Raw genomic sequence first — 19,095 nt, 5'->3', positions numbered from 1 at the left:
TACTCTCTCTCACTCCCTTCCAAAGCCCAACAAATTATAAAATAGGAATTTTATCTCTAAATCTGAAACTGCCCAGACACATTCTTTTCATTCTAGAATCAGGAGGCAGAGGCAGATGGATCTCTGTGAATCTGAGGGTAGCCTGACCTACAGAGCATACAGTGAGGGCAAACATGTCACATACAGAGAAACAGTAACCAGGATTGTCCCAGGCTTCCCAGCTGCAGCAGACACAGCCGGGATTACAGCATCGTTCCTAGGGCAGTGGCTTACAATGTCCCTCTGTTCCCAGCCAGGCAGTACACTGGAACTAGGGCAGACAGACATGCACTCACGCATAAAGGGAGCTCCTGCCTCTTTCTAAGGAGGGTAGCTAAGCTGTGTCTGCCAGATGCAGAGTCAGGGCCAGCGGGCAGGGATATATATGGGAATGTACTTGGGAAGAGGCACAGATGACACCGGTAAGGTTAAAGGAGAGCCCAGGGCTGCTCACGCATCTAGTAATGATGAGGATGAGGTGCCCATCTCAGGAGAGACACATCCCATGATGGGTGTCAGCAGATAGTTCTAGGACATAAAATAGATATGCTTGCGGGCATGGAATACAGAGGTGATGTGGATTCCCTCTGGCAAAGGCAAGTGAGTTTGGATTAAAAATTTTTGATCACTGGAACCCATATAAATGTCAGGTGGGTAAGGCAGCCTGGCTGTATTTCTAGTCTGGAGAAACTGGAATGGAAGAATCCCCAGAGGAAACTGGCTGGCAAGGCTAGACACAGCAGCAAGCTCTGGGTTTGACTGAGAGACCCTGTCCCACTGAGTAAGGTGAGAGAGGGTGGTGGTGGTGCAGGGTTTCAGACCCAGCACCGCACAGGCAGAGGCAGGGGATCTCTTTCAGCTTGTCAACAAGTGAGTTCCAGGACAGCCAGGGCTGTTACCCAGATAAGCCCTGTCTCAAAAATAAACAACAACAACAAAATTAATAAGGTAAAAGAGGTCTCAAGAGTGATTCCTAGTATCTACCCTGGGCCTTGACATGCACACGCAAATACATATGCTTATGTCCCCATATCATGCAAATTTTTAAAAATTGTTTTTAAGCCCCTCCCCCAGCTCTGCTACTGTGCTCTGTCATCACACTGCACTTCCTCTGCCCCTCACCGAGACCCCACACTTCTTCAGTACCACTCCTGGGCGCGCACCTTCCACCAGGTGTTTCACTCTCCCGAACTGCCTCAGGAGGCTCTCCACGTGTCTATTCTCTCGCTTGAGGAACAGCAGATCATCCTCTCTCCTGGCCAGCAAGTCCTCCAGATCGCAGGCCTTCTCTTGGCGTGGCAGCCGTACTCTATCTGAAAAGTAAATTACACGCTCACACAATCCTGCTTGTCTTCCATGTAAGCGCTTTCTGCTGCCTCGCTCTGCACACACTGCAGTCGGGCAAGGAGGAGGGACCAGGAAGACTCCTGCTCAGTCAGTCTGTGAGGACAGTGGATTCACGTACTTGGCAGCCATCATTCCAATGCTTGCTCATAACACTCCTCAGATATAAACCACAGCTTCTCAATGTGCTGACAAGAACTGCTGGAGGTTACAAAGCCCGGGAACACATCCTGCCCACAAAATACCATACCCAAGTTTATTCCCTCTGATCGCTGCTCAGCTGCCCGGTATCTCAGCTTCATACTTACTTAAGTTCCAGATGTCAACAAACTGACGCTTGTGCTCAAGGATCATCTCCAGCTGTCCGATCACGATGGCGCCATCCTCAAGTTCCTCTGCAGCCTTTTGGAACACAGACTCAGCCGTGGCCATCAGCTGCCTGCCTTCCCCCGTGATGTTGTCTAAGATTTTCTCGTTGCTTCCTGATCAGAGGGAGAGCACATAGTTCAGAGCCCGGATCTCCTGACCCCTTCGATTCCCACTAGGCATCCCCGATGACTCTGATGGTGCAGCAGCCACCAGGCCATGTTCTCAGTGTGACAGCACTTGACTCGTGTGTGGCTTCAGGTTCCGCATATCCTGGCCACCATGCCCTGCTGTAGGGTAATATGTGTGAACTGACAATAAGTCTAGATGGAAAGACTGTCAATACATTTACTTGTAACCCCCAGGAAATTTCTCTCCTGCTATCATTACATTTGTATTAAAACAGAATGGTTGTCTGTATCATCAAAAACAAAGTAGCCTTATCCATCATTATAATCCATAAAACAGCTGGGCACGGTGGCACAGGACTCTAGAGGCAGAGACAAGCAGATGTGTTAGTTCATGGCCACCTAGGTCTACACAGCGGACTATAAACCAGCCAAGGCCACAGGAGAAACCCAGTCTCAGCAAAACAACAGCAAAACATGAAACAACAGAGCTGCTATTCGGCAGGTGAACGGGTTAAGATGCCCTGGTAGTTCTGCAAATGAAGTTATTCTGTGATGAAACAGAACTCAGCGGCTGAGCAATAAGAAGACAGGGAGGAGCTTCCAATGCAAACTGCCATGAAAGTCGTCTCTAAGGCCACTTATGGGTCCAGCTAAGGGATCTTCTAGAGAACAAACCACAGGAAAATAAAACAGCAGGGGCCACAGATCCTGGGGGCAGTGAGCTCACTGTGTCGACACTGTGATGCCCCAAACATGCCGGCATGCAAGTGTTAGCGCCTATAGAGCACCTATGACCCCACATACAGCAGGGGCCACAGATCCTGGGGGCAGTGAGCTCACTGTGTCGACACTGTGATGCCCTAAACATGCTGGCATGCATGTGTTGAAGCCTAGAGAGCACCTACGACCCCAGAGACTTAGTGTGCCAACAGTCAACAGCTCATCCGAGATAAAGGACACACACATTCCAGATGTGAACAGCAGCGCATGGCTGCTGGAGGAGCCTGTGGGAGCCAAGTTTGCCAATGAATTTTTCTAGAAAATCTATTAATTGAAAAAACACACTTGTGATACTTCCAGGTGAACACAAATGGTGCCCACATCAGCACTCAACACTTTTGGCCTCACGCCTCACAAGCTGTAGGGGGGCCTCCCTGTTTAGGTTATCAAAAGATCTGGTGAGCACTAAGTCAGCATTAAACTCGCCTGGGCTTTTAGTTCAAACCCGAAACATTCCTGCTCCAAGATCTAAACACAGCAGCTCACAGAAGGCACGTGAGAGATTTCAGGGGAAGACATAACACTCGGGTCTGTGTGTGCTGGGAGGGTCAGCTAGGGCATCTTGTTCTGTAAGTTAGTCAGCATTGCTCTCAAAGGGACTGCTCTGAAGGCTACCTGAGCCTGTCTAGTTCTCCCTCTTGTGTGTGTGTTTGTGCATGTGTGTGTGCACACGCTTGCTCACATAGTATGTGTGCATGCATATGTAGGCAGTCCAAAATCTCTCTGAACCTGAAGCTTGTAGCAAGAAGCCACAGGTATCCTCAGACTCCATCCCCTACCCCGCTGGGCCATCTCCCTACTCAGCAGGCCCTTTACCTGCTGGACCATCTCCCCACTCAGCAGGCCCTGTACCTGCTGGGCCATCTCCCCGCTCAGCGGTCCTTGTCCTGTGGGCCATCTCCCCACTCAGCGGGCCCTTTACCCACTGGGTCATTCCCCCCAGCCCAACTGTAATTCTTGCTGCTCTGGGCATCTGCAGAGCAAAGCCCGTCAGTGTCTACACTGCACTTCACATCCCTTCTCCTGGAGGCTGAGGCCCTAGACTGTCGGGGGCAGTGCCAGGCACAGGATGGCAGCAGAGCAGCTAGGACACAGCAGCTCTCAGTCAGCTTGGACTTTAATTGTCAAGATGCCCATGCCTGTCCTGGTCCTGGTCCCACCATCCCAGCTGCTTCCTGCATCAGCAGAGACCAGCCAGATATCAGGTCTGCTTTTCTGTCCTGTTCTGCTCCCAGAGGCCAAGAGGGTGCCCTCTTCAGGCTCCCCGCAGCTGGCAGCACATACCACACAGTTTGAAGAGTTGCCTCACATCTGGCCACGTGAGCAGGTATTTGAGGATCCCATCCATGTCTGACACAGCCTCCCCATTGTGCTTAGGCCAGGACTTGGTTATCACAGCCGACAAGAGAGTACCAAATTTCTGCAGATCTGGGCAGGAGAGCCCCTCAAGGACACTGGTCTGAGACTATAAAGAAAGTGAGTAATAAAAAAAAAGTCATAATGTCGTTTTAGTTTGTTTTAAAATAAGAGAATCGTGAAATCTTGGTGTGGTGGTACACAACAGTAATCCTAGCATTGGGAAAGGAGTCCAGCCTCGACCACACAGAAAATACTGAGACTGCGCATACCCACTCCCTGGGGAATAGCGGCAGCTTTCCATCCCATTCCCTTCTGACAGAAGACAAGTTCACTGAGTTCTACAGTCTTTGGGATTGCTTTATTGCAGAGAGGTTTTGTGGGTTTTTTTAATTGCAAACTTTTTATATTATAATTTTTCTTTTTAAAGTTATTCTTTCAATAATGTTTTAAATCAATTCACAGTGGTTCACGGAGCCTTCAAGGAAAATGCACCAGGTGGTGGTGGTGGTGGTGCAAGCCTTTAATTCCAGCACTCAGCACTCGGCAAGGGAGGAGGCAGAAGCAGTTCGGTCATTGTGAGTTCAAGGCCACCCTAGTCTACAGAGCTTCCAGGAGGCTCTAAAGCTACACATAGCAACTGTCTCGAAAAACAAAAAAAAACAGGAAAAATGCTCATTGGGGTATGGATCAGCGGCTAAGAGATTGCCTAGCATCTAGCTAGCATCTGTAAAGTCCTGGTTCAATGTTCAGTACTTCACAAAAGGAAAAATATGTCATAGAAATTCTGCTATTTCTGGACAGAGAGATGTCACAGTGGGTGAAGGTGGCTGCTGCCAAACCCAACAACGTGAGTCAATTCTTGGGACCCATATGGTGGAAAGAGAGAATGAGCCCCCCCAAAAGATGTCCTCTGTTCTCCATGCACATGCCCAACACACACACACACACAGAGGGTGCAATGCTCTAACATAATAAAACGTTAATAGGAGGTAGCTTAACATGTTTTGAGCCCTCTCATCACACACGTGACCAGCAGAGCTCTGACACATTGCTCAGGCCACTCAGCAGGGACAGCACAATCCTCCACATACAGAAAGCTGACCTTTACCTCAGAAGGGACTAAATGGAAGAAGGGCCACGCTAGAGCTGAACCTGCAGAAGCGAGAGGGAGCAGGGTGCTGCGTGTGCCTCTCCCAAGCGCAGTCTTTTTCTCAGTCTCCATCAGAGCACAGGAAGATGAACAGAAACTAAAGCCCACCTGCAGCAGTGCTCACAGGGGTGACTGGGGCTCAGCCTGTGAGATGCTGGGCGAGGCTGTGTGAGCAGCTGGGAGGTTCTCACCATGTAACCCTGGCTGGTCTGACTCACTATATAGACCAGGCTGGTCTTGAACTCAGAGACCCACCAGCTTCTGTCTCCCGAGTACTGGGGTTAGGGGTGTGTGCCACCACACCTAGCCTAGGAACTGTGGCTTTGCGTGGCATTTAGCCGCCTAGGAAACAGGAAGCCACGCTGCTTCTCAAGGAGTTGGATGAAAACTCTGGGTCTCAGCACATGGCGCTGGACACAAAGGGGGATGATCAGACCCTGTAGGGTCTCAGAACAAGCAGGCTTCAGCAGCCTTTGGGAGGCCATATCAGAAAACCTCTGTGAGCCCACAGGGAAAGGCTAGTGACCTGGCAAGCAGAGCTCACGGCTTCAATGACACACTTCTCAAAGCTCCTGGCCACGCTGTCATGGAGTCCACGATCCTGCCACTGACTGCTGCAGAAGACGGAGATCTGCAAACGGGGCTGCTCCTGCGGACAGAGAGAGGTGTGAGGGCTGTGTGTGCTCAAGGAGGGAGACGTGAAGGCTGTGGGGTTCCTCACTACTACACGCCAGGGAAACAGCAGGTGTCTTCACCACCCCATGATTTGAGCTTCTCTGCACAGGCACTAAGCACATCTATAAGGACCGCACTATGATGGAGGAGTTACTTTCATTTAATAAAGAAACTGCCTTGGCCCATTTATAGGCCAGCCCTTAGGTGGGTGGAGTAAACAGACAGAATGTTGGGAGAAAGAAGCCGAGTGAGTGAGTCGCCATGATTTTCCCACTCCAGACAGACGCAGGTTAAGATCTTTCCTGGTAAGCCAGCTCGTGGTACTACACAGAATATTAGAAATGGGTTAGATCAATATGTAAGAGCTAGCCAATAAGAGGCTGGAACTAATGGGCCAGGCAGTGATTAAAAAAATACAGTTTCCGCGTAATTATTTTGGGGCATAAGCCATGCGGGTGGCCGGGTGCCGGGGACGCAGCCCCGCCGCTCATATTACAACACAGTGGCACCCAACGTGCTAATCCAAGGAACTAATGAAAACAGATTCTGTAGCTAGGCATGGTGGCTCGTGCCTCTGGTCCCAGCACTAGAGAGCCCAAGGCAAGAGGATTGCTGGGAGCTTGGAACTGGCCTGGGACACAGAGTGAGAACCTGTCAAAATTTTCAAAAATGATAAAGCCTTTTGTTTTATTCTGAAAAAGGAAAAAAAAAATCCCAACACTTGGGAGACAGAGGCAGACGGATCTCTGTTAAGTTAGGAGCCAGCCTGGTGTACACAGCAAGTTCTAGGATAGGCTCCAAAGCTATAGAGAAATCCTTTCTTGAAAAAACAAAAACAAGGGGCTGGAGAGATGGCTCAGTGGTTAAGAGCATTGCCTGCTCTTCCAGGGGTCCTGAGTTCAATTCCCAGCAACCACATGGTGGCTCACAACCATCTGTACGGAGGTCTGGCACCCTCTTCTGGCCTTCAGGAATATAGACAGAATATTGTATATATAATAAATAAATATTTAAAAAGAAAACAAAAACAAAAACAACGCCGGGCGGTGGTGGCGAACACCTTTAATCCCAGCACTTGGGAGGCAGAGACAGGCAGATCTCTGTGAGTTCGAGACCAGCCTGGCCTACAAGAGCTAGTTCCAGGACAGGCTCCAAAACCACAGAGAAACCCTGTCTCAAAAAACCAAAACAAACAAACAAACAACAAAAAAAAAACCAACAACAAAAACCCACAATAAACAAAAACAACACACACACCCCAAAAACACTAAAACAAAACACCAGCACTGGAGCTTGTGAAAGCAGGACAGGTAAATTTTGAAAAATAAGCCATTTTCCTCCCCTTCTGGTTTCTAACATCTATCTGAGAGTTTTGGATAATGCATTCCTATCATGTAAAGTTGACTTTCCGTGTTGCCAGCTCTTAAGTGTGGCCATTTCTTTAGTGTTGCCCGACGCTAAAGAGCATTTTTCTGCTCGGTTTTGTTTTTCCCCCCTTGATGCTATTTCCATAACTGGTCAGTGCGGTATCTGCATGTGTGCTTCCCTATATATGGTTCAGGTCCCCATCATGTCCCTGTTCTTCTAAGGGCACCACACAAGACGTTCGACATTCTTCTAAAGTCAAAAGACAAAGACCAAGTCAGAATGCAAGTCCAAACTCATGCCTGACGCCCTGCCTCCCCACCATTATCAGCCTTGCACTCAAGTAAACCACACATAACAATTGGGGATGTAAGGTGCCTGGTCTCCTCTATGTTCTTTCATCTCCCAGAAAGAGTGCCCCAGCCTCAGGTACCTGCTTGAGCCTCCCTTCCAAGTCTCCCAGCAGCGCCCCCTTCCAGCCATACTTCCTGGGGAAGTCGATTTCCACCAGCCGCCGCCACAGCTGCACAACCAAAAAGTGACAACGTCAGCAATGACTTAATGCCACAGCATGGACAAATAAGGTGGACAAGCAGGTGCGGTGTTACAGGTCTGTGGTCCTAGGTACTTGAGAAACTGAGGCAGGAGGGCTGTTGAAGTCCAGGAGTTCAGGGCTGGCCTGGACACCATAGGAAGACCTTGTCTCAAGAGCAGTAAGAAAGGGGTGACCATTATGGCAGTGTGAAGAGCGAGGGCACCAAGCCTCAAGAATGGTGGGGCTCTCAGCTCTTCATGTCACTGGTAAACTGTGCTGGCGCTGAGTCGGCAACACGACCCACTTTGGCCCATGAAGTCACTACCACCCTCCCAGTAGTGTGACCACTCTTTGTTTGGAGAAGGGAGTCCCCTAATATCTATCCTGAAAAGTTTCAAACAGACAAGAAAATGTGAAGAACAGAAACATGGCCACGGATTGACAAGACCCTTCTCTACAAAAGGAGCACAGTGGCTAGGCTTCAGGCCATGGTCACAGCTCTTGGGACGGTAGTGATGGCTCCCAGTCCCTTATGTCCACACCCATGTGCTTTTGGCAGCTTCACAGCTCCCAGGAAGCCTTACCGCCATCTCCTCAGGATAGGTAAAGCGGAGAGTGGCTGGACTGGTATAGAAGATGCTTTTTTTAAACACGCTGCGCAGACAGTTTCTTGTGGTGCTCAGGGCCCCCTGGAAGATGTTTGTCAGCAAGTCTTCATTATCTGTAGCAGCCAGCCCCTCTGTGGCAACCTGTGGGCACGCAAGAAAGGGATTACAGAATCTGAGGTCACCCTCGAGTCTGATGACCTGAGTTTGATCCCCAGGACCCACATGGGGGAAGGAGAGAACTGACTCTCACAAGGTGTCCTGATTTCCACACCCATGCCCATGGTGCCGTCTCTGTGTCTTTGTCTGTATGTCAGTCTCTCCCAGGCTGCGCTGTCTGTGGGAAGCTGGGTTCTCAATACAGTCTCCCAGGCTGTACTGTCTGCGGGAAGCCCGGATTCTCAATACACTCTCCCAGGCTGCACTGTCTGCAGGAAGCCCATGCCCTCCAGTACAGCATCCCAGGCTGTAGTGTGTATACAGATGTGCGAATATCACTTACCCCTGCGGGTTTGAGTTGAAGCATTTTACAGACAAGCTCAGCAGACAGGGCAGGAACCTCATAGAACTTTACATAGGCTGTGATGTTGCAGACAGTTTCATGGAGGGTCAGACACTCAGGTAAATAGGTCTGTAACAGGGTCTCCCCAAGAATCCTATCCACAAAGACAGGTGGAGAAATCATTGAAATAGTTGACAAATGAGAAGAGGGAGGGGGGGAAGGTTAAATTAAAAAAGAAAACAAAAAGCAAGTCCTCTGTGAGGGGTTTGTGCATGGAGGGAGTAGAGATCTGACTGCCTAGCACCTGAGGCTCTGGGTTCAGTCCTCAGTACTGCAAAAGGACAAAAGCGGGGACTGGGGAGAAAGCTCAGCAGTCGAGTCAGAACATACACTGCACTGTCAGAGGACCTAGGGGACGGATCAGCACCACACATTCCTGGGCTGCAGCTCATGGCAGCTGCAGACTAAAGGTAGTAATGGAGCTGATCACGAGGGCTCCTCTCTCTCCACTTCCTGACTTCGGATGCAAATGTAAGCCCTGCTTGACACTCCTGCCTCCAGGGCTTCCCCGTGCCCCGCCCCCCAGTGTGGACTGTGCTCCGACATTATACACTGTGCTCCCCAACGGCAGTATGGACTGTGCTCCGACAGTATAGACTGTGCTCCCCGACAGTATAGACTGTGCTCTGACAGTAGGGACTGTGCTCCCTGACAGTATGGACTATGCTCCCAGACAGTATAGACTGTGCTCTGACAGTATGGACTGTGCTCCCCGACAGTATAGACTGTGCTCCCCGACAGTATGGACTGTGCTCCCCGACAGTATGGACTGTGCTCCCCGACAGTATGGACTGTGCCCGACACTGAGTCACAACAGACCCTTCTCCAGCAGCCTTTGTCAGGTGCTTGTCATAGCCAGGGAAAGAGTAATACCTTTGATTTGTCTTCTGATCTGATTTGCTAAAGGCAGGCTCGGATGTAACAGGTACAGGGAAGGGATGTAGCAAGGGACCATGGGTAAAATCTCAGCCCTGAAGCTGGACAAGTCATCTAATAGCGTGGAAAGCATGGCTTAGTTTCCACCTCCCCGGGGAGACAGCACGTGTGGGAAGCTGAGGGCAGAGGGGGCAGCCACCATGCCGCCCAGAGCTGTTGTGGAAGCCAAGGGTGCCCTTGGCCTTCCTACTTACGTGGTCTCATAAATGTCCACAAGGTGAATCAGCATTGTAAAGATCCGCTTGACATCCTAGGATAATAGGAGAAGTGTGATAACGCTGTGAGTGAGCCAGAAACACCTGTGAGCACACGAGCACTGGCTTCGTCTTTCCTTCCATCAACACGGCTGCTCTTGGGAAAAACAGCTTCCCATGAGTAAATTCATGGCACAGAATTCCCACTGCTGTCTTCTGAGCATGCACATGCACACATGTGTGGAGGCTGTGCTCTTATCAGGAGCTGTTCACCCTGTTTTGAGGGAGTGTCTCTCATTGGCTTGGAGATCACAATTGAGTTAGGCTGGCTCATAAGGATCTGCCATCTCCACTCCCCCTGTGGAGTAAAGGGCAGGCCACAGTGACCTGCATTTCCTGGGGGTTCCAAGGATTGAACTCAGATCCTCAAGCTTGTATGGCAAGCACCTTTACCAAATGAACATCTTCCCAGGCCAACATAAACAATTCTCTATATCTAAAGACGTGCAGGAAGGATGGACGACAGCAGCTATGGAACAACCTCACACCCAAACTGCCTTGTAGTTCTGCCCAGCACAACTGTTTAAAACACTTAAAATAGAACTGAGAAAAGCTATTGACTTCCCAAGTTCTATTTACTGAAATAGAGTAGACGCAGGCAAATCAGCTTTTGCCTTTATAGGAAATGTCACCACGTCAGTCTAAAAAAGCCTCATCACACCTGGCTAGATAAACCTCCTCACCTCTAGATGAATCTCTCTCCCTCCTTCTCTACCCCCTCATTCCTAGTAGCCTTGAGGGTGAGACCCACACATGAAGTGAGCCCTCTCCCACAGGCCACTCCCAGCACCTTAGCGGTTAACCTGTTCTTGCTCAGACACCACTTGCTGGTCTGATCCCCACAACACACCTCTAGGTTTTTGTCGGAGATCTTCCCCAGCCCTCGAAGCCGGTACGAAACCCCTTGAAAACAATCGAGGACGCAGGCAGGCACGAGACTCAAGTATTCTGTCGAGTTTTCCAAGTAGGAAGTCAAGCTTTCCAGCGGGACCAGGCTGAACCAGGAGCGGAAGAGGAAGCCATCCACCTGCAGCAGGGCCATCTTAGACTGCATGAACTGGAGAAGCCCGCTCCTGAGGAGACAGCACAGGAGTGGTGAGGCTGCAGCAGTCAGAACTGACGTGGAGGGGACAGGAGCAGGAGCTGCACAATCTGATCTGAGGTTTGTAATCGCCCACGGGACACAAAAGTCGGTCAGGAATGGAATGACAGCGAGGGCAGGGAGGGACTGCAAGGGCGGGGTGACTGCCGGACTTTTCCCTCCAGACCCCGAGGGGCTCCCCTTCATCCCACACTGAGAGCCTTGGCAGAGCTGGGTAGAGCTGCAAATTTTGTAGGGCTTCAGTTGGCAGAAGCTGAGATCTGAGGTCCCAGAGAGATCGGCTCATCCCTGTTTCTGTGCCCAGCCTGCAGTGGGGTCTCATCCAGCAGCTGTCTTAGCTCTTAACTGTCCCCCACACTGTAGGACGCTCACGGTCCATGGTGCTACTTTCTTTTTTTTTTTTTTTTTTTTTTTTTTTGGATTTTCGAGACAGCGTTTCTCCATAGCATTTGGTTCCTGTCCTGGAACTAGCTCTTGTAGACCAGGCTGGTCTCGAACTCACAGAGATCCGCCTGCCTCTGCCTCCCGAGTGCTGGGATTAAAGGCGTGCGCCACCACCGCCCGGCTGGGTGCTACTTTCCAGTATGTTCAATGGTCAACTCCGAGGACAGGTGCTGCTTGTTACTCTCTGAGCTAACCACAACCCTGACCACACAGGGGTTTCCCTAAGAATCTGTTCACTCAATGCATGAGTGAAGACATCCTAATCTGTTTAAGAGAAAGACACTGCAAAGCTAAGTGGAATTAGCAGACTTTTTCAGGGTCCCCTAAAGTCTTAACTTCTGTTCTATCACATAACTTAAGCTCAGTTATTATGGAAACTAGAAGCTGAAAATATGTATGCGTGTATCTCAGATGGAAGGTGTTCCTCATCAGTTGGGCGCAGAGAGGCCCCCTTGTTAAAGGTTGGGGAGACTGAGGAAACACTTTCTTCTCAGTGAGAGCTCTACTGCATGGGTTCTCAAAACTTCAATGCTGGCCTCACTGGCCACATGCTCATCATCTGTGTGAACTTAAACACATACACAGACACACACACACAGGACACAATGAGGAGAGACAGGGGAGCCATTTTCATGAGACTTTTGCAGGTTATGGGTAGGGGATTTCCAGCTAGCCCTGACTAGCTGACAGCTTTCCTCAAACCTTGGAAATCCTCCGTGCCACCACCAGCATTGAGGAATGAGCCTTTTCTGGAGGGACAATAAAGTCCTATTGGCCTGAAATGCTTCCCCTGATCCAGCGAGGTGGTCTGATAACAGCAGAGGGAAAATGAACCATAGCAATAGACTCTGCAATATGGGTTACAATGCAGTGCACCATGATGGTTTACAGTGCAGTGCACCGTGATATGTTACAATGCAGTGTACCGTGGGTTACAGTGCAGTGCACCGTGATATGTTACAATGCAGTGCACCGTGATGGGTTACAATGCAGTGCACCGTGATGGGTTACAATGCAGTGCACCGTGATGGTTACAATGCAGTGCACCGTGATGGGTTACAATGCAGTGCACCGTGATGGGTTACAATGCAGTGCACCGTGATGGGTTACAATGCAGTGCACCGTGATGCTGAAATGTGCCTGTTCCCATGACACACACGCACCTGGGTAGAGGCCCAGGGGGAGACACTTGCTCAGGCCCTGGGTTCCCTCTCCAGTATGAGGGGAAGGGAGGCAATGAGAGGAAGGGAGATGGAGAAGAGGAAGTGGGGAAGGAGGAGAGGGAGGAAGTGGGGGAAGGAGGAGAGGGAGGAAGTGGGGGAAGGGGGAGAGGGAGGAAGTGGGGGAAGGAGGTAAACAAAAGAAAAAAGAAAAAGTATAGATTTCACGCCTAGAATCTAAGATTTCTACAGAACTTCTGGTAAGACTTTCTTATCAGAGGGGAGGCCCTGTGTGGAAATACATTCCCAGTATTGGTCTACTTAGGCCGGCAACAGAGCCTTCTCTCTAGCAGCGCTGTCTGTTGGAGTTACCTGGGCTAGGTGAGGACGGGGAGATGGCTTGTTTGAAAATGCTTCCTCTCTACATGAGGACCTGAGTTCAGACACATGCAAAAGACACATAATAGCAGCTTGTGTGACCTCAACGGTCCTGTGAGGAGATGGGATGTTCAGACCAGACAGGAAAATAACCCAAAATTAATGTGCCGGTCATCTGGGCATACATCGTCAGAAAAGAAGAGCAGAGACCCGGAAGGAAGGACGAGTACTGGAGGCTGCCCTCCGAGCTACACGTATACACACGAAAGAACTAAGCAGAGAATAGAGTCCCGGTGATCAAAGCCCCTTCCAAATAAAAAGCAGAAATGACTCCAATGAGAACAGGGGACTGGATGCCCCAGAGTCAATCGCCAAAGGGTCTGGAACTGGCATCGTAAATGCAGCGATTCAACTCACCTAGTGGATGCTTTCTCCCGAAACTGTGCGAAACAGATTCCTTCGAGGCCTGCCCAGGTGTCCTCGGACTGGCTCTTAGAGGCCCTCCTGGGTGGGGACAGCTGCATGCAGTAGTGCAGGATGGGTAAGGTGCCCAGCCAGCGGTCCACGCCCTTGTCTATGCACCTGCAGCACAGGTTTACCAAGTACGCGCGCCATCTAGAAGGGAACAGAGGTGTCAGTGAGGGGAAGGTGGCCCAGTGGTTCATGACCACCGTCTGCACAGAACAGGGAACTCTATGTGGCTGGACAGGGTCCACATCAGGAGATGGGTCACAATAAAGATATGGAATCCCAGCCCCACCCTGCGGACCCTCACGACTCCCCACAGCAGATTCCCGCCAGAGTCATCTCCGTCTACACCACACAGCTGAGGAGTATCTTCACAAATGGAATCAATCACTTGGGTGTCTAAAACATCAAGCCAAAAGGCCAGTGTACAGTAAGAGCTGCTCAGAAGTCTAAAACACCAGCTACAAGACAAGGTCACTGGATGCAAAGAGGTCGCCTCCAAACTCACTGTGACCCTGCAGTGAAAACACACACTTTCTAATCTGTGTGGCACAGGCAGAGCTGGAGGGAACACTTCCCTGGGGCTTCCACAGATGCTGAGACACGTGTGCAGAAGCACCCTGCGTGTTCCTTACTGCAAGATGCCCAGTTTGGCTTCAAATTCATGGGCTCAGAGGATTCTCCCACATTGGCCTGCCACATACCAGGGACCACAGACATGCACCTCGACCCTCAGCTACATGAGCAGGAGTGGGGCTCATGCCACAAATCTAACACTCCGCAAGCTGAGGGCAGAAATCTCATGAGTCTGGGCAGCCTGAGCTACATAGTGAAACTGTCATAAAACAAACAAACAAACACCCAAAACAGAAATGATGCGGAGGCTGGAGAGATGTTCCTGGAGAGCCCAGGTTGATTGCGGTAGCCACAGGTTGGCTCACACCTGTCTCTAACACCTTCTGGCCTCCATAGGCACCAGGCATGCACATGGTACACAAACATACGTGCATGTGAGACACCTGTACACATAAAATAGAAAGAAATGAAGAGGAAATACTTTTGAGGTTTGCTGAGGATGGGGCTCAGGTCAGTGTGAAGAGCTTCAGGCGAGCCAGCACTCGGTGTGAGGAGGTAGCATAGTGTGTCCAGGTCATTTTTAGGGACAACAAAGTCAACTGCTTCCACCATGAAAAGGACGGTCAGGCCCAGCTTCAGTCCACTCCTCACAGGGCAGTCGACAGGCAGAGAGTCCCCGCTCTTCCCTTCTAGGAAAGGTGCCATCACGGTTTTCAAATGCTCCCACAGGTGCGCCCTCACCTGGTGCCGGGAGGGAAAGAAGTGTGAGCTCTGCAGGGGACATTCAGCAGCTAGGCACTGTGCCAGGGACTGGGGCACCAGTGCCAGGGAGGGCTTCACTTGCCTCTCTTCCCGGCTTCACCTCTGAAGCACACAGATGCTCAGTCCCTAGCCCTTCAGGGTGGAGGTATAGGAGGAGGAATCCTAGGGACAGCCACACCAGTGTAGGGTGTAACGAGGAGCCCACCCCTTCTGGGACTGCACAGGACCAATGCTGAGGGTGGGGCACAGAGGAACCTTTCAGAAAGACGTCGTGACGTCCTCCTGCCCCATCTGTACTTGGCCCACTGAGTCCAGGGGTCACCTAGCCTCTAGTTGGTCAAGGGACACTGCCTGTCTACTCCAGAGCTGCTGGTGACAGTGGGAACGGGTACCTCTTTCTCTTCATATTGCAGACAGGACCATGGCCGCCTAGCCCGCCCTTCATGGACCATAGGCACTCGGACCACGGAGTAAAACTGCAGGAACTGGGTCATGAAGCTCTGCAGGTTGATGGCACTCCAAGGCTGGAGGACACTGAAGATGCGGTCCAGCATGACCGCAGCAGCAATCTTCTTCCCTCTCACCAGCTCCTTTCTTGAGCCAGCAATGAAGGAATCTAAAATTCTCTGGAACTTCCCAGGAGGTTTCATGCAGATTATGTCGTCATATTGATGCCAGTCTGCGGGAACAATGACGCCCATGTGGGCGGGGGACAATGACAGCCATGTGGGCGAGCCCCAAATCCCTGAGGCCTGGCCTCCCCTAGAAGGCAGAAATGTCGGGCGAGCCGCCCGAGGCAGGAAGAAAGGAAAGCCCAGGTGATCAGCCCACTCTATCAGGCTCTATCAGCTAGGACAAGGGGTGCCTGTGCAGCCGGGGCTGTTAGTGTGCTGTTAGCGTGTATAACGCCCTGGGAGGGATCACTGGGAGAGGGCTGTTAGCATGTATAACTCCCTGGTATGTAGATCACAGGGAGCATGCTAGCTTAGCATGTATAAAGCCCTGGGTTTAGACATGATAAGAAACTTTCTCAGAGGTCCTGGTGAGAGGGCAAAGGGAAGTTTACTTCTGTGGTCCTTGTCCAAAGTGGACTTGGCAAAGCCTCGAGGTCTGAGCCAGTGCCTCAAAAAAGCCGAGGTTGAGGTTTCTGGGGACCTAACTCTTCTTCTTGGTTGTCATTCTTAAGGAATTTGTATCTGAGGAATACTGTGTTCTCATTGCCTGATTTAGCTCTGATGACCTTGGTCATTTTCCTTTTACAAATACTATATAGGTACCCACACATATACATGCAATAAAAAATAAATCTCTCTTTAAAATTTTTAAAGACCAGCATGGGTAACAAGTCAAACCCTGGCCTTAAAAAAATGATGGGAAAGGCGGATGGTAGTGACGCACGCCTTCAATCCCAGCACTCGGGAGGAAGAGACTGGCAGATCTCAGTGAGTTCGAGGACAGCCTGCTCTACAAAGAGAGTTCCAGAATGGGCAGGACTGCTACACACAGAAACCCTGTCTCCAAAACAAAACAACAAAATCACGAGAGCTGTGGGGACAGTTGAGTTGATGAAGGCCCTGCTGACACAGCTGAGAAAGTTGTCCTCTGATCTCCGCAGGCACGCCATGGCATGTGCACATGCGAGCACACACACACACACACACACACACACGATGCAGGGCAGCAGCACAAGCACATGCAAACTCGCACTGAGTAAGTAAAACTGGCCAAGACAGCCTATCAGAGGACCAAAAGCGCAGTAACTAGTGACGCGCTCCTAGCCAATCACACACACCAGCAGTGACCGTCAGTTTGAAAAGGACCAACCAGAACCATTCCTGCCGCAGCTAAATTTCCCTAACTCCATAAAAGCCCTGATGTTTTTTACAATAAATAGCTTCTGCATTGTAATCTCTTGGAGTCTGTGTTGTGGCCTCCATGTCCTCCAACCCCTGCTGGGAAACAGGGATCGCACAAAGGGAGCAGCAACAAGCCCACAGAAACTACACACATGTACAAATCAATGTATTAAAATACTTTTAAAGTTATGTCAGTGCTGAGAGCCTGGGTTCCATCCTCAGTACCAGGAAAAAACCAAGTCCACACTGAGCAAAGGCAGGAGGATGGTCTGAAGAGACTCGGCAGGGGTCCACCCGCCTCTCCCAGGTCTGGAGCTGCTTCAGCAGCTAAACCACACAGAGGAAAGGAGCCCTTTCATGACTCTGCCTCTGACAGAGGAACAAGAGGTGACTGTGGCAGGTGCCTGGGCAGGTCCTCAATAGTTCTATGGCCCTTCCATGGAGGACATCACGCTGTGAGCCCAGGAAGACAAGGCCAGCGAACAGCAGAACACAGGGGACGAAGGTGCCCTTCCAAATGCCCCAGCCAAATGGAGTTACGTAAGCAGTGTACGGGAATGAAGACAGATGGTGAACATGGAAAAGATGCTTTACATGTCACTGTCAAAGCAGACCTCCACCCCTCCTGCCCCACCCTAGAACACCTTCCATCTGACCAACCCTTGATACAGCGCCTTCCATCCAGCTCCTTGATGGGAGATTTTCCCAGATCTCTTCACACAGTAAAGGGTTGAGTCAAACCACTTCCGAAGGCAGCTTTATTCAGCATCAAGGCAAAGGGAGGCAGTGCCATGCAGAGGACCCAAAGACCCAGGAGCTGAGCTGACCCACTCAGGCCCCTCTATGGCTTACCTCCAGTGCCCAAGCGGACAGAATCCACCAAGAGACTGCGGTTCACATGCTCGCCTTTATTCTGTGGGGGCTCATAGATAAATTCGTAGTTTACGGCATCCTTGCTATCGCCACCACGGTAAATGACATACTTATAAGGGATGGGTTTGTTCAGGCTCTGCCTGGGAATGACCATGCTGCCCTCGACGAGAGACCCGAGCTCACGAAGGTCTCTGCGGAGAAACATAGTATGTCATTTACCAGAGGACACGTGTCGTGAAGCTCAGCCCCAAGGTTATAGTGTTTTTACAACAGGACATGATTTCCTGCCAGAACCCAGAGAAAGGAACCACACTAAGATGCGAAGGAGGGGGATGCATGCTGGAGAATGTGTCTGAAGCATTCCTTCAGTCTCAGCAGCAGTAGTTCATGCCTTTAATTCTAGCTGTCATGAGGCAGAGGCTGGCTGATCTGTGAGTTCAAAGCCAACCTGGTCTAAGACCGAGTTCCAGGACAGCCAGGGCTACACAGAGAAACCCTGTCTCAAAAAACAAACATACTGGAGAGATGGCTCAGAGATTAAGAGCACTGGCTGCTCTTCCAGATGTCCTGAGTTCAATTCCCAACAACCATATGGTGACTCACAACCATCTTTAGTGAGATCTGGTGGCCCCTTCTGGCCTGCTGGCAGACTTTCATACAGAACACTGAATACGTTAAAATAAACAGAATACGTTAAAATAAACAAACAAACAAAAAAAAACACCCATTTTTCCACCAATCATGGTAGGATGCAGGAGGATTACTATGAGTCCAAGTCAGTCAGGACTACAAAGTGAGACTCTATTTCAAACAAACCAAAACAGGAGAAGAAAAAGAAAAAAAAAGCAAAGGAGAAAAGGAAGAAGAAAGTGCGCCCAACTGCTTTGGTCACATGACTACTGACGAGGACAGCACCAGCTTCCCCCCCCCCAAAACACACTCATACTCACTTGGTGTAATTCATCTCGCAAGCATCAGTCCAGGGTTCCTTCCCGAGCCCCTCTCCCCCTCTGACACACACTCTGTGGTTGTCAGGGTTGAATGAGAAGTCACGGGAGACAATGGCGTGGAAGTACACGGTGACTCCATCCTCTGCGCTAAGGGTTCTGGGAAAAGTGAGAAGGAAACACCAGCTGCTGGAGTGCGTGCACACATCAGGAATAAGCACACATGCACAAGCGCACATACACGCACACACACCATGCTTAGTTCTCTGATGTATGTCGACATCCCTAAGTACCAGGCATTCAGACTCAGACAGCGCCCCCAGCAGGCTGCCTCCTCTTCCCATCTAGTAAGGAGGACATCCAGCTCCAATGTGCTAGTGATCGTGGGCCTAGGGTGGGTTAGGAGTCTGGACAGTGATGGCTTCATC

At 50.5% G+C, this 19,095-nt stretch overlaps 1 protein-coding gene across 1 annotated transcript in view; it reads right to left on the bottom strand.

The window, feature by feature from the left end:
* The window catches only part of LOC130877121 (E3 ubiquitin-protein ligase RNF213-like), a 92,912-nt gene that overhangs the window by 53,814 nt on the left and 20,003 nt on the right, over positions 1 to 19,095 (bottom strand). Inside the window, exons 6-19 of the mRNA XM_057774040.1 lie at positions 18,671 to 18,826; positions 17,700 to 17,911; positions 15,384 to 15,670; positions 14,711 to 14,970; positions 13,603 to 13,800; positions 10,952 to 11,174; positions 10,042 to 10,097; positions 8,852 to 9,005; positions 8,329 to 8,493; positions 7,643 to 7,732; positions 5,696 to 5,818; positions 3,945 to 4,125; positions 1,692 to 1,865; positions 1,203 to 1,352 (exon numbers count right to left, since the gene is read on the bottom strand). Of these exons, the coding sequence (XP_057630023.1) occupies positions 1,203 to 1,352; positions 1,692 to 1,865; positions 3,945 to 4,125; positions 5,696 to 5,818; positions 7,643 to 7,732; positions 8,329 to 8,493; positions 8,852 to 9,005; positions 10,042 to 10,097; positions 10,952 to 11,174; positions 13,603 to 13,800; positions 14,711 to 14,970; positions 15,384 to 15,670; positions 17,700 to 17,911; positions 18,671 to 18,826 (2,429 nt within the window). The remainder of the gene's footprint in view (positions 1 to 1,202; positions 1,353 to 1,691; positions 1,866 to 3,944; positions 4,126 to 5,695; positions 5,819 to 7,642; positions 7,733 to 8,328; positions 8,494 to 8,851; positions 9,006 to 10,041; positions 10,098 to 10,951; positions 11,175 to 13,602; positions 13,801 to 14,710; positions 14,971 to 15,383; positions 15,671 to 17,699; positions 17,912 to 18,670; positions 18,827 to 19,095) is intronic.

Source organism: Chionomys nivalis, chromosome 7 (genome assembly GCF_950005125.1).
Source record: "Chionomys nivalis chromosome 7, mChiNiv1.1, whole genome shotgun sequence".
NCBI lineage: Eukaryota > Metazoa > Chordata > Mammalia > Rodentia > Cricetidae > Chionomys > Chionomys nivalis.
The sequence above is the reverse complement of the archived record's forward strand: the minus strand, read 5'-3'. Positions and strand labels throughout refer to the sequence as shown.